This window comes from Acipenser ruthenus, chromosome 11 (assembly GCF_902713425.1).
Source record: "Acipenser ruthenus chromosome 11, fAciRut3.2 maternal haplotype, whole genome shotgun sequence".
Lineage (NCBI taxonomy): Eukaryota > Metazoa > Chordata > Actinopteri > Acipenseriformes > Acipenseridae > Acipenser > Acipenser ruthenus.
In genome coordinates this window covers 29,971,783-29,987,810 of record NC_081199.1, presented here as the reverse complement: position 1 = coordinate 29,987,810, position 16,028 = coordinate 29,971,783, and the positions used below count along the sequence as shown (strand labels likewise).

At 39.1% G+C, this 16,028-nt stretch overlaps 1 protein-coding gene across 2 annotated transcripts in view; it reads left to right on the top strand.

Moving 5' to 3' along the window:
* Positions 1-15,734, top strand: part of LOC117426881 (ceramide kinase-like protein) — a 50,830-nt gene extending 35,096 nt beyond the window's left edge. Inside the window, exons 5-13 of one of the 2 annotated variants that reach the window (XM_034045040.3) lie at positions 554-696; positions 3,160-3,234; positions 4,696-4,873; positions 5,083-5,151; positions 9,069-9,100; positions 9,199-9,307; positions 13,246-13,342; positions 14,271-14,470; positions 15,345-15,734. In XM_034045040.3, coding sequence (XP_033900931.3) covers positions 554-696; positions 3,160-3,234; positions 4,696-4,873; positions 5,083-5,151; positions 9,069-9,100; positions 9,199-9,307; positions 13,246-13,342; positions 14,271-14,470; positions 15,345-15,426 — 985 coding nt within the window. In that variant the 3' untranslated portion in view covers positions 15,427-15,734. Of the gene's footprint in view, positions 1-553; positions 697-3,159; positions 3,235-4,695; positions 4,874-5,082; positions 5,152-9,065; positions 9,101-9,198; positions 9,308-13,245; positions 13,343-14,270; positions 14,471-15,344 lie in introns of both variants that reach the window. The other variant, XM_034045039.3, reaches the window with a different exon arrangement.
* The last annotated feature ends 294 nt before the right edge of the window (positions 15,735-16,028 follow it).

The window sequence follows — 16,028 nt, the reverse complement described above, 5'->3', positions numbered from 1 at the left end:
ACATTCATGTCCCAGTCTTCTGCCCACAAACCTGCAAGACGTCTTGTGGGGTCTGCACCACACTGACTCCAGGCTGCGATTGCAGTAAAAGGCCAATATCAGACGGGGATGAGACTAGAGAAAGGAGTCATGAGATCAACACATTCAGATGCATAACGTTGTTCAATACATGTAGTGGGCATTCTCTGAGCTGCAGTGAGACATATTGAGTAAAAAGCAAGACCCATGACATGAAGAAGCTACAGGAAATACTGATTTATTAAAACCAAAAAAAAAAAAAAATGCTCTTTAATATAGTCGAAACTCAATAAAGTGCTAAGCTGGTTTAAAGCATGGGTTATTTTATCAGAATGCAGTGTATTTTTGTCTGTAACCAATTAAACAGTGGTGCAGTCAAGAGAAGCAACATCTTAATCAGTGGTAGATGATTAATTAGAGACTGTGATTATTTTGTATTTTCTGTTTACCTTCTACTTCTAGTAAATGCATACTCATTACTCATTGTATTTTGTTATTGAGCTTGACTCACAAGGTTTTGCTTGTTGTCCCATAGTGTGATCTGTGTTGGTGGGGATGGTTTTGCCAATGAGGTGGCCTATGGTTTACTTCTTCGAGCCCAGATGGATGCTGGGAGGGATACAGACTCCATCTTCACGCCTGTCAGAGCACCACTTCCTCTCGGCATAATACCAGCAGGTGAGTGAGGGGTGCTGACTCATTTGGTTCTGCATCTGTCCTTAATCTCTCATAACCCCTTAAAACATGAGGCACCTTTCTCCTTTTTTTGTAGGTGCAGGTGGAAGGTTTGGTGAAATTAGTCCATATTTATAATTATAAAGCAAGTAAAAAAAAACAACAACTGAATGCTTCATTTTTTTTAGTCATTGTCTTTTAATCGTCACTGTAAGTATTTTTGTATGCAGCATTAATTTAACAACATTTAATGAATAGTATAAGTGTAGTCCTTCATGAACTTTTATACTGCATGTTGTTTTATTCAAACTGTGTCATAACAAGTAAAGGCTATTGAAAAATATCATAATAAATCATTATGTAAATGACATCATTGGGACTGTTACTTGTCAATGAAAAACAGGTTGCTTCTAATAATAGACAATACATATTTCATATTTAGACTTTATAAAAGAAATATTAAGCTTCAGAGCATTGCACATGCAAATTCATTTGAATATAAAGCTGTACATGCATGTACGTAAGCCAAAAGAATCATGTGTCAGGATACGAAAGCAGCAACTACATTTTGGGCCAACAGTTTGACCTTCACTTGTCATTTGAGTTGCTGTAAATGGAGTGTTGTTGTTATGAGAGATGGAAACTCTCCAACACTGCACTCCATGCAGATTGGACATGCTTAGGTCACTGTTTCTCTTCATTAGCGCTGGCTCCCCAGGGATTATTGGTAAACAGTTGTTCGTCATAAACAAGAAAGATGGGTGCACACAAAGGAATATGTTTATAATACTGGCATTAGGTCAAACTGCAGGGTTGCATTTGACAGGTAACATTTTTCTTCCTTTAATAAAATGGGAGGTATTTTTTTTGTAAATCAGTCCATTATTTATTTATTTATTTAATGTATTTATTCATTTGAAATATCTATTTCGTTGACAATAATACAGTGCTATCTGAACAATAACCGTATCAAACAATTCAGAATATGCTGTATATTTATTATTTCCACAGTACAAATTACGTGATAAAATTGTGTGGGATTTTTGCATAACAAAATAAAAGTAACACAAGACATCCGATTTAATTATTTTCAAATTATTTTTTTTAAGAATATAATATATAAACTGTCATTAAAATGTAGAGAAAATAATATAATCAACACACTTTTATGTAATGTGGATAACAGAAGCTGTCTCAAATGAAATGTTCTTCTTACATGTATAATTCTGTCATTTATCAAAATTCATGGCTTCCAATTAATTTGCAAGGGCTAAACTCTTTCCGGGGGACAGTTAATTTCTTTGATATTTCAGGCAAAGAACCAAAATGTTGGTGCAGTTTTCAGGAGAGTTTTAGATATGCTTGACTAGCAAGTCATTGCATCACATTTATCTGCTTGAATGTGGGAGACATTAACAGCCTTATGAATATTCATGTGGTCTGGTTAATTAAGTTAATTGTTCTGCAGAAGTGCTTGCACTTCCGAGGACTTTCTTTTTTTTTTTTTTTACAATTTCTGCATGGTACCTTCATCAGTCATGCTTTACAGAACTGATAATACTTTTGTTCTCACTCTAGTGCTGTTGGCACAGTTTAAGAATATGGTGGCATGAGTATAGCCGATTGTCACTGTCTTGAAGAGCTAACCTAAAAGACCAATCTTTGGCTAGCAAATCAATAGAAATGGGCACGTCATCATTTTAAGAGACTGAAAAGGAGGTCATCTTCCTTTAGTTGTATACATGTCAGGCTGGCATATTCTTATACTTCCATAACATCTGCAATGTGTCATTCATATGGAAGTACAATAATAATAATAATACAAATAAAACATGTATTTAATTAGAGCACTATTATTATTAGCAATAGATAAAAATGGTTTTGGATTATAACTTAGCATATATTTAGTCTGTCTGTTTTTTCTTCAGTGTCTATCTACTAATTAAAGTGAGAAAACTTATGATATATATGTAATAATGTGTGTGTGTGTGTGTATATACTGGGGCTGTCAAGGAAATAGCCACCTGTATTGGCCTTATTTTTGGACTACTTGTAGTTCAGTTTCCTAATTCACGTTAACATGTTTTTGGAATCCAAATAGCTAATATAAAGCCATCATGTGATAAGTAAAGCATATCAAAAGAATCTTACAAAATTAGTTATAAGTCTGACTTGAATATGTAGCATCACAAGCATATTTAGATTGGGTACTGGGATTCTTACTGGTCTTTGGCATGTATTACAGCATATGATAATGTATCAAGGCCACACAGAAGTATATACTTAATATTCTTAACAGAGAGAAACAGTGCAGAATACTTACTAACTAGGGTCTGGTTCCTATTTTAATAGTACAGTACGGTATGTAATGGATGAATGCAGCCATTGACTCAATGTATAACAGTGTAGGCTGTACCTTGGGCTGAAGTGTAGTGATTCTTACATGGTTTCTTTTTCTCGTTGCAGGATCTACTGATATTGTGGCATATTCTGTTCAAGGAATCAGACACCCTTTAACTGCAGCAATGCACATCATTATGGGTATATATCTACATACAAGAATATTTTTTTGCCAAGTAAATTAGATTGTTGCTGTAAAAACATATACAGTGCACATTTACTCATACATTGGTGGGATTCAAGGACTGCGTTGAAAACAGAACATTTTACAGAATGTTGTTCGTAAAGCTACAGGCTAGTAAAATTAATTTATGAATATTTAAATTAAAAAGTTTTCATTTTTATATTGTGCATGCATATATTTCAGCAGGTATGAACATAGAAAGATTCATATAATTTTTGTTGGGTACAATCTGCTGCATAATTAAAGCTATCCCTGAATTCTAAAAGCTTTTTTGTTTTGTTTTTGATATAGTAACAGGCCCCTAGGAACTAAGCTATTACACATTGATAATCCCCAGGGGAACATGTGTCAGATGTGCATATCTGCACTGTGGTTTCCACATTTATTTATTTTTTTCTTATAATAATCTTCTTTTAATTTGCCTACTGCACATAATATACAACTGTGTTGCTGTACAAATAAATCACAGTATGCCATTTTATATTACTTATTTTTCATGAGGAACACATTCTACATACTGTAGTAGGGTTCTAATATGCCTGCCTTGTGCAGTTTTCATGTCTATATTTTTATCATAAATATCAACATGACTCTGGGCTGTGTCCTGAGGAACCAGCATACAAATTTTAACATTGATATTCATATTCGAGTCATCTTCAGCTGGTGCTGCACAACCCACAGTGGTTCAATTGGGCTTTTTGTATCATTTTCATATCCTCAAAGATGATTACAGTATTTAATCACTTTAGTATCTGGTCAAGCCAATGTCCATGCACCAAAGGCCCTCAGCTTTTTATTTTAATAAAATTTATTGAGATTGTTAACCTGGATAGGACTGTAAAGATGTCACATTTCATTTACAAAATTTCCTTGGATACATCCTGCATTGTTGGGGGTAAGTAAAAAAAAAAAAAATGACTATTTCTTTGATTCATAAAAAGAAGAAAAGATAAAGAAAGATCTTTTACATCATATGAAAGGATTCATTCTTGTCATTATATTGGCTCTTAGAAACCAAAACTGTAGTGGGGTTGGAATGATAATTTAAGGGGACCAATTGAGGACCCTTTTAATTTTAATTAAGGAAACTTTATGCGTGTGAAAACCTCCAACTGCCATAATTTCCAGCATATTATAGATAATTGATGAAGTTCAGTGAGCCACGTGAGACAAAAGGAGGTCAGGAATCTGCATTTGCAATGAGCACAGACCGTAATTCCTAAAGTAAAATGGCAGAATGCTGAAATGCACTTGAAACATTTCATTATATCACGAAATATTTATATATAAATGGGTTTTCACTTTTCCTTTGCTTTACTTTACCTTCTAGTCTGCCGCCTTGTATTTTCTCTAGCTGTTCCAAATAAAGTCTATGTGCAGTAAATCACAAAAAATGTGCCTTTTCTCTTAATCTACAGGCCATTATCAGTCAGTGGATGTTTGTACGTTTAGTACTCACAGCAGGCTGCTTCGTTTTGGCTTCTCAGCTATGTTTGGCTTTGGTGGGAGGACTCTGGCCTTGGCAGAAAAGCATCGCTGGATGCCATCCAGCCAGCGGAGGGAATTTGCAGTAATCAAAACACTGGCAAATCTAAAGTAAGCAGGGTTGTTTCATCCACAAGGTCTGTCGCCCTCTTTTTTTGAAAACAGAATGACACAGATGGAAATTTTTTCCTCTTTATCTTAAAATCTGGCTGTTCCTTCTGGGGGAATTTCAGCAGTTATCAAAGTTAATATATTTACTGAAGCATTTTTAAATAAATGTATTAGATATGGTAATTGCCATTTTTTAACCTCTTTTTCAGGCCTGAAGAATGTGAATTAACATTTTTACCTTTGAAAAATCCCAAGCAAGAATCCCAGAAAACCACTAGGTAGGTGACTTGGGTACCTTTCAAGTCTTGTTTATCTTCATGAAAATCTCATTTGAATTGTAATGATTTGAAAACTAAACTAAACAAGTACTGATAACGGATGTAACCCCGGTTCCTTGAAAGAGAAGACGACCAACAACCAATACTTTTGGGATATGCTTGCCACAGGTCAGGTATTTACTGAGCATTTTATGTCAGAGCTGCTGATAGGCCCCTCTGGGGAGTGACGTCCCCGGTCTCGCCTGCCGAGGGAATAAGTTGACACTCCACCGAGATTTTGCATCGAACCCGCGAATGTGAGTGATGCGACCTCACAAGGTATGTTGGTCGTCTTCACTTTCAGGGAACTGGGGTTACATCCATAACTATCGTTCCATTTCAATTCAAAGATGACTGACAACCAATACTTTTGGGAAAGTATATCAAAGTCGTCGTGAGGGAGCGTGAGCAGACAGCAGAAGAGGGACGTCTCGCTACCACCAAACTAATCTTTGTGGTGTGACTGTGCAACCTCAGTGACTCTTGTGCCTAATGAAGGCATAGAGGGATCTGCCACATTGAGTGGGTAGAACCTTGTCAATGTATGCGGAGTAGCCCAGCTAGCCACAGTACAGATATCGGTCAAAGAGGCACCTCTGAAGAGGGCCCATGACGTAGCCACTCCTCTGGTAGAGTGCACGGCCACCCTCCCAGGTGGGGGTAGGCTGGCATTAGTATATGCAGTCGAAACTGTGTCCACAATCCAGTGGGACAGTCGCTGCTTCGAGAGTGCTTGACCCAGAGTCCTTTCACCATGACAGACAAAGAGCTGGTCAGACTGACGCAGCACTCTCGTCCTAGCCACATAACATCAATGCCTGAACCGGGCAGAGGGAATTCAATCTCCGATCCTCCTCCAAAGAAAAACAAGGGGGATGGAAAGCCTCTAGTTCCACTGATTGATTCAAGTGGAAAGCCATAACCACCTTAGGGAGGAAAGCAGGGTTTGTGCGTAACGACACCCTGTTTCCAGGGAAACCAGGTGCCAGAGGCGGAACTGGGGCAGGAGCAGGGGGAAGAGCCTGCTGCCTGACCAGGTGCTCTAGGACCTGAGCCATCTGGCTAGTCAGGTCCGAGATATCCTTGGCCAGCCTATTGTGCCTTGCCCGCTTACTGCTCCTCGAAGGAGACCGTGAGCGGCTGCGAGCTCGGTGAGCTGAATCCTGTGCACAGGGTATGCCCTGTGACAGGCTCGAAGGCAGGTGGAGGAGGGGGAGGACGGGGCTCCTAAATGCTGCAGAGGGCTCAGCTGAGCTGGCTGAGGAAGCCGCTCCTGTAAACTCTGTGAGCCTCCGGCACAGTCCAAGGCTGGGACGCTGCACATATTGAACAGAACGTCTCATTTCCTAGGGTGCAGGGGGCGTGCTGCATCCCCAAGCACCTGACCCACAGGAGGTGTTTGTCCTGTGGGGCAAGCATCCCTCCACAGGACATGCAAGGGTGGAACTTAGACATCTCAACGTGCTGGGGCAAAGTGTCTGGGCATGGGGGCGTCTGGGCATGGGGGCGCCTAAGCACCGATGCACCAAGGTCCAGTGGCACCGAGGGCGCTGAAGCACCGAGACTCTGAAGCACCGAGTGTACCGATGCAGGGAGCGTTTGAGCACCAAGGGCGCAGAAGCACCGAGGTGCCGAGGCTCTGGGCATTGAAGGCACCGAAGCACCAAGGTACCAAGGCTCTGAGGTGTCGAGGTACCGAGGGTATTGATGCAGGGAGCGTCTGCGCACCAAGGCGCAGTGGCTCTAAGGTAGCGATGCACCGAGGGCAGCGAAGGCACCAATGCAGGAAGCGTCTAAGCACTGAAGGCACCGAAGCACCAAGGCTCTGTGGCACCAAGTGCATCAAGCACTGAGTGCACCCAAGCACCGAGGCTCTGAGACACCGAGACAAGGGCTTCGAAGCACTGAGGCACTGAGGGCACTGAAGGTACCGAGCACCAGGGGCGTATACCGGGTGTCTAGTCTGGACCGCGTGCAGTCACACAACCGATGCCGTGCATAGCTTGCAGTGGTGTGGAGCACTGCCTTCAGACAGTATACAGAAAAAAAGAGAGAAAGAAAGAGTGTTTCTTTTCTTTTAATTTATTTTTTTTACACTCCCACACAGCTGAAGGGTAGGGTGTGTGTGTGTATATATATATATATATATATATTTTTTTTTTTTTTTTTAGGCCGCACACACCGAGTGGGCGGGTCAAGTCAGCCCAGTGTTTGCGCAGTGTTTGAGCTCATTCCTCAGAAGCCGAGTTTCCAATTCCGGGGAAGTGGCAAGCCGACTTCCAGCAATAAATTATTATTATTATTATTATTATTTATTTCTTAGCAGACGCCCTTATCCAGGGCGACTTACAATTGTTACAAGATATCACATTATTTTTTACATACAATTACCCATTTATACAGTTGGGTTTTTACTGGAGCAATCTAGGTAAAGTACCTTGCTCAAGGGTACAGCAGCAGTGTCCTCTACTGGGGATTGAACCCACGACCCTCCGGTCAAGAGTCCAGAGCCCTAACCACTACGCCACACTGCAGGAAAATTAGCAGAAAAACTCAAAGTGAGAGCTCTTTTACAAGAATCAATCACGCAACTGAAGAGGTTAGTTATACCGACCTTACCTACCTGATTGTGAGAAGCAAAAGAGAACGTGATCTCCGTGGAGTGACTACTTATTCCCTTGGTAGGCGGGACCAAGGACGTCACTCCCCGGAGGGGCCTATCGGCAGCTCTGATGTAAAATGCTCTGTAAATACCTGGCAGGCACACCCCAAAAGTATTGGTTGTTAGTTGTCTTCAAATTGAAAGGGAAAATACATTTTCCACTAGGGAAAAAAAAAGCAAAACTGGTAAAATGTTATAGTTTTCTATCTAACAAAACAGCATAAAATAACAAAATTAAAATACTAGCTGTCATTTTAGGGTACTATTATTAGTCATTTTTCAGGCAGTTCTTTATAATATCAGCTTTAAATTAAAGCACCTATCTTTTATTAGCGTGTTCGAATGTATTAATATTAGGGATACGATTTTTTCCTGCCATTGTATTTTTAGTTTTTTAACCCTTTATTACATGTACAGTATGTCCATTTCTTTAAAACTGAAGTTAACTTTACATGCCTGTTCCATAACATACATAAAGAATTTGCAACAAGAGTTACCCTTTCACTGCATCCACGCGAACCCCACACTGATTCAGCTGAGCTCTCCTGCAGCTACTGTATGTTTGTTATTACTGCCAGATCACTCTCTTTCAAATTACATATAATACAAAAGTAATGGTGTGGCTGGTTTCGCTGGTATTACATTGCCTTGTGCATTCCTACTTTTGTTTTTCTGTAGAATGGTAGGTAGAGACAAGGTAAGAACAGAGGGACCCCACAGGTTTTGGACAGTTATCACTCATGAGAATAAAACTGTTTATCGTAATGTACTGTGTAGCTCAGTAACACTGAAAACAAGAAACCAAACACATGAAGAGAGAAGATCTTTGAAGGTGGTAAAAAAAAAAAAAAACTGTCAAGCATTGCTGCCTTAATTTACTGAAATAATTATTATCCAAGGAAACACAGTTTGCCTGTCGTACATTGTACAGTGCTAGTGTCAAATACCTTAGCATTTTGTTATGTATATTTCATGCAGTGAAGCTGTTTTAAATGACACTGTTTTAATGATTGAAAAGGCATTTTACACGTTTATAACAATAAAAAAAGATTCAAATGTACCATCAGGGATATTGTTTTTCATTAGCTTGATACAGGAACACAAAGGTATGTATTCCAATGATCAGCAACTATTTATACCAATAAAAAAGCCCTGTGTATTTTATTCCTTTATGCTTACTATAATGTTTTGAACAACACAAATTATCTTTCAGAAGTAAGCTGAAAAGGGACAGCAGTAATCATTTTGGTAAGTATAAAAACTTAAATACCTAACTTCTTACATAGCTAAACTATAACTCCATTTGAATGATAACTAAAGGTTTGTTCTTATGTGATTATGTGTAGATAATGTAGACCAATGGCAAAGCATCCAGGGTCTATTTCTGAACATCAGCATTATGGCTATTCCGTGTCTGTGTTCTATGGCACCTAAAGGACTGGCACCCGATACCAGGTCAGTGTGGGTTTAGGAGAATTAGTTTAAAGTCTATAAATATACTTATTTCCCAGAAATCCTTTCGCCTTGGGCAGTCTGGGCCTCTTGGGGATATGGTCTATAGTTGACTCTGTAATCTCAGGGATTGTAATCGGTTGTTGCTGAGGTCAAGGTGTCTAATAAGACACCATTCACACTTGCAATTTAAGGTGGCCCAGAGCCACTTCAGGGCCACCTTTTCTCATATGTGAACACTCCAAAAAAGAAAAGGCAGCCCAGATTTAGGCCTCTGTTTCGATGTGGTCCAGGGCCTGCAATCTGAGACCAGGGCTGGCCTTTACATATGTATGAACGGAAAGCAGACTTAGACCGAGAGGGGTATTGCTGCAGAATGCTGACTTCCACAGCGTAGCTCTCACAGGCAGCTCACACAGGGTAGTGCAGCTTGTGATTTTGACGGGTCTCATAACATACTCCAACGACACTGCTGTACTGCAACTTTCCACCGGCGCCTCACAGACCATGGTTACCATAGCAACGCCCTCATTGAGTACCTGGGGAGTGGTAAGCTGTCACGGTGACCAGGCAGTTTCATCAGGCACTGCGAGCTCTGTGCCTCACTACTGCGATCTTCTGGCTCCGGCTGCTGCGCTTTCACAACTGGTGAGAGCGAGTTCAACTCACCGAATTGTGACATCTAAATAGTGCAGGCTCGTCTTGTAAACCTACATTAACTTATTTATATACTGTACATGACTAACTGTTCTAAAACATGTATCGAATATATTTAAAATTCAAATCTAAAAATGTTTTTATACATAGACAAGGATTTTAATCACAATAACCAAATATATTCTACCCTGCTTCACTGAAGCCAATGGTTTCAATTCCAATCACAACCTGTAGACGGCAGTATAACACCACGAGTTCCACATATTTTAAGATGGTTTGCTATCGCTTCCAATCTCGTACACTCCAACTTTTCTATCCATTCCTGCAGTTCGTTGTCACTCCGAGGGATTCTCAGGAGTTCCCCTCCAGCCTCAACCTTTTGCCTACATATATATCTATTCCTACATATATATCTATTCTCTCACTATTACAGATCACCGCTTCAGCAGATCTCTGCTCTCTACAGCAGGCCACTGCACACTACTGACAGCACTCCATCGTTTACTTCCTCAGATCTCTGCACTGTTCAGCAGATCCCGCCCTCTACTGTTAATCGCTCCTCACTACAGCAGATCTCGGCTTTGTCTTCAGACCTGCTCACTACTGCAGCATGCAAAAGTTGTTTTAGTTTACTGTTTAAATCTGCAACTGCCCTCCTCCAGAGCTTCCAACGCTCCAGCTTTTCCGCCAATAATCGGATCGTGGCAGCCGTTTCCACAGTCAAGGCTAATGCTAATCCCTATAAAATAAATAAATAAATAATCAGTAATCAAGTCATATGTCCGCTCATCCTCTCAAATACTACAAGCATTACTACATGGTGAGAGACGTGGTACAAGACTGGAAATCTGTCTTGATTATGAGTTAAGGAGTTCCACTATTAGGAAAATGACTGGCGTTCCATTCCAAGCAGACATGACAGTAGCAAACCGCTGATCGATCCTGTATTAACTAACACATAGGATGGTCGGCATCTCATCTCTCTGTCCTTGTTTCCAGAATGGGGCGCAAAGGGCGCTGAGCTTCCTCAGCAGTCGATTAAAACCGACCAGATTCACCAAGGACATTTAATTCAACTCTCAAAAAAATCGACTCGCTTGTATGCCCCTACTCACCCATATCAAAGTACATTGCCTCTAAGAAACCATTTCTCCCATCAGACCCACTGTTCATCGACTCCTCCCGCATAATTATATCCCACCACTGATTCTCCTCTCATCTTACTACCCCTGTTCCCGAGCAGGACTACCTCCTCAATTCTATACCCCTCATTTGGAATCGAAGCAGTCACTTCTGCAGCCAAGGCCAACATCAATATCCACACAATCAAAAATATGGGGCGCTGGTCTTCCCCAGCAGTTGATACATATATTCGTTCATCATCTACCGACATCACCGAAGCCCATCAAAAAATTGTTAGCATGCCCGGAGTGGGGGCTACCTGTCTGCCGGGTACACCAGAAGTTTTCCCTTAAGAGCAAAGTTTTTTTTTTTCCTCTCTACTGAGCGTATTCACATATCATCTCACTCTTAACCTCTCTCCTGTTCGTCTTATTTGTCCTTTGCTTTCTCATTTTTTCTGGTATGCCTTTCTTTTATGTTGGGGTGCAAGTGAGTCTCACTTCCCCGACCTCAGGTCTGCTTCAGCGACCTCATCCTCGCTTTGGGGGGTTCTCACCACTGTGAGTCAGAGGGGGCCCCTGGCCACACTATCCTGTTGCAGCTCATGCGCTAATTTTACCTCGTCAACCGAGGCTCTATTCTATTTCCCTCGGGACGTGGCCCGCTTTACGCTCTCAATGCAGAGTCCCTGCGCCTCACCTCGTCCGAGGGCAGCACCAGATCAGTCAGGGAACCCTTTTCTATCTCTCCTTTCAGGTCCTGATTCATCAGACTTTCCTTCGCCCCAAGAGGCGACTCTGCCAAATCAGAGCCCTTTTATGTGTTTTCAGATCCTCAAGGCTTCAGCCGTCGATCAAGCCCGGTCCTATGTAAAGGCGGCTCATTGGTCGGGGATCTCTTCCTATCCTAACTTCAAGTCCGGGCCCCTCCAAGCCCGCTTCTAAGTCCGGGCCATCGGCTCACCTTCTATCCTATGTCCAAACTCTCTTTGTCCGCCTCTGTCCCATTAACAAGTTCGTTTCTGCTTCCTCTGCTCTATCCTTACAGCCTCAGCAAATGTCCCGTACAACTTTAATTATAAAAATATTAAATAAAAAAAATCCAGCGAGTTAACGTTCAGCTCCAGTGCATTCATAATTATGCTTAATTTGTCACAATGACCTTTTCTTCCTGTTATTTTGTAACTAATCTCTGTAAGTTGCCTTGGATAAAGGCGTCTGCTAAATAATAATAATAATAATAATAATAATAATAATAATAATAATAACAACTAAGTGATAAATATACAAACTACAGGATTGTGGATCTCAATAATGATCAATAATGCAGCGACATATTCAGCCACTATTGTTTATTTTGCACGCAACGATATACAAAGCTACAGAAGTGTGCATCTTTACATTAAAATGCTGATCATTTCTTTTGTTCTCATTCACAAATATTAAGATTGTTGATGCACCATGTGAGGGTGAGACCCTCACATGGTACATCAACTAGTATTAAGTGGTCAGTTGTGAGCTTGTCTTGTGAATGTCATTGTATGTACAACTTGATAGTCATTTGCAATCTGTGAAGTATCCATTATGAAAATAAATATTTAGTGACAAATAGTTCTTCCATTCTGAGTGCAGGTTATCGTTCTATTAAAAAAAAAAAATAATTACCACATATTAGGCCTGCCTTTTCAGTCACATATGTGAACGCGCAAAGGCGCCTTAAACCTCAAATGTGAACGGGGTTCCAGACCTAAATCTGAGGCGGCCCTGAGCCAACACAGTAGTGTGAACGTAATTACTCTGATTAAATTGGGTGGTAAGTCAGATTTAAGAACAGATCATCTGTCCCTGGTCTTCAAGGGTGTCCACTTAGCATTGATTCCTCATTGTAAATATACACCCGTCGTACCAGTCCTTGTACTGCAGTGATATCTAAATATATTAAGACTTCCCTGGAGTGAAAACAGAACCAGTTAGATGTATATGTTATTCCATAAAAAAATCAGTGAAAACATGATCTACTGTGAGAAATTTGACTTGATTTATCCAGAGCCTCCTCCCAAAGCTGTGATCACCCCTAATTGCTACCTGGGCTCTCTCTCAATGTTCTCTATAGCACTTTCGTTGTGAAACTAACCCTAATACGTGTGTGCTCTTTTTTTTCAGGTTGGATAATGGGAGTATGTCTCTCATCGCAGTTCGAAACACTTCTAGGGCAGATTTCATTAAACACCTGAAAAGATACGGCAGTTTAAAGGATCAAGTAAGGGAGGTTATTCCAAGGTGGAACACGACCTAGTGAACTAGTTTCCCAGAAAAGGAAATCCTGTAGACATTCTGTAATAGAGTTAACATCATCCCCCTCTTAGAAGAATTAAAGTCTGCTAGAACAAATTAGTCACTGTTTGTCGGATTTCAGTAAAACACTTTTTAGACTAATACAGATTAGCCCATTTTAGTCTGTCTTGTTTCTTCAGTGTCTACTAATTAAAGTGTGAAATCTTATTTTGATATATATATATATGTAATAATGTGTGTATTTATTAAGATATCTTACACACAAAAAATGCAGAACAATTTTATTTGGCATAGCTGTTTTTACATTAAAGAAAACAGTTTATTAAATATTTGTGACTCCACTTGTACCCACTAAAGAAAATATGTAATTTAATCAGTAACAATATAATTTTGTGGTAAAACATACAAAAAGCAATTGATCCAGTGTACTTGACAATCAATTAAGTGATCGAGATGGTGTAATTATTTTTCCATAATAAGATTTTTAAATGTGTTGAAGGTAAGATATGCTTTATTTATTTTGATGATAATCAGCTTAATTATACAGGAAATGACAATGTGGAATAAATAGCTTTGATAATCTAGCCCATGTTTTATTCTTTTGGACTAAATAACTGAAAAAGAAGGTCTAATTTTGGGCTTGACCAATTTTTATCAGATTTGCTGTTTTCATTATGCAGTATCCAACATATGGTAAAGGCATTATCCAAAGTGGTCAGACTGCACCAATACTTTGTGACGTACCGAAGAGATTTAAATGATTAAATAACAATACTTTGAAGTTAACAAGCCAACACTGGGTATTCAGCGTCACATAAATGATACTGAATTTTATGTAACTGACTTTGAGAAAAGTCATTTTTCTCATTATTATTACTGTTGTTACCCGACAGTTCAGCTTTCCATTTGTTGAGACGTACACGGTACAGGAAGTAAAACTTAAACCACGATCAACAAGTGGATGGGCTGATGATTTGTCTGAAGAAAATGTCAAGTTTGATTCAAAACGCACACCCATGATTTCCAGTGAAAAAAACTACCCTTGGAACATTGATGGAGATCTAATGGAGGCATCATCAGAAGTCAATATAAGGTAGAAAATAAAAGAAAATAAAGAAAAGCCCATTTAACATCAAATGCCAGTTACTATCAACTTTTTCTTATGTCCTCCAGTATTTTTGGTATTACCATCCATTATATTTTTCATTATATTTCCCCTGATTTAGACCTGCTGTAACGTAGGTAATAATGTTTTCTTCTCATTATGAGTGTTTCAGTCTTGCTTTGGAGTCACATTGCCTTGGTACTACTGTACACTACATTGTGATTTTTTATATTGCTTGGAAATTTAAAGCTTATATGACTTTAAAAAAACAATACCACAGGTTGAATTTCAGTCACAAACATGATTCTAAACGTGTTTCATTGTCACATACTGTACATTGCTGTACACATCCTGCTTTAGATCAAATGCTATTGTATCTGTAGTAACATCTGAATTGCTTTCCCAGTTGAGTCAAATGGATTACAGCACAGATCAAGTTATTGTACTTAGAAGACTCGAAACACCACCACCCTAAAAGCCTGCTTTTTTACAGACCTTATTTGACTATTTTCAGTGTGTGTAGTAATGTTAAGTGGGTTAATAAACCAACACTGTGGGAAAACACCAGCAGGATTGAAACTGTTAAAGACTCTTTATATCATTAAAATTGACCCCTTGATCTTAACATAGCTTGACTGCACTACAACGGTTGTACCTACAAACAAGAACACCACAAAGTATTGATAGTTAAGGTGTTTGGAATGTTTGCAACACATGGTCCATCCACCATCTACATTTTTTAAAAAAAAAAAAAAAAATTTTTATTTTGTTTATTTTATCAAAACAAATTCATCTGAAATGCCACAAAGAAAATCTCCTTTTGCCTGATGTAAAACAAATTTTTATCTTTCTCTTTTGACAGAGTGCACCCACGGCTCATCACTTTGTTTGGGGTGACTACAGAAGAGTTTGATGATTCCACAGTGAAATGCAGCTGTATTTAAAAAGCCATCATAAGAACAACTTAGAATGTATGTTATGTAATCCCTAGAAATAATACCTGATCTACTAATTGCACATGATTGACCAGAGAGAGAGAGAGAGAGAGACTTGAAAAGGATGTAGAGCTCTTAACTTATTGTCTATAAAATATGACAAATATACAAACAATGTACTTTTATAAAAAATAATAAAAAAAAAAAAGCACAGAACAAATGCTGTTATTATAATACATTATCACTACAGGCTCAATATAATGTATTGCTGTTACTAATTAATGTTTTTTAAATACAAGCATTTTTATATTACACAAGCAACAGTATCAATATGTTTCACTTATTTAAACTAAGTACATCATTGCAAGCCTTGATAATATTCTGCTTTTTAAATTGCCAGTTAAACACCACTATAAACTCTGCACAGTCTGGTTTCCTGAATAACACAAAGGTAGCTGTTTTGTACAGGCCTATATGTATTTTATGTATGGAAGTAATTTTTTATCATAAGGTGTGTATTATTCTTTCATAATTCATATAAAGAAACATGTCCACATAAGGGGGATTTTCAGTAAATGGCATTAAATATTATGATTTTCATTATAAAAGTA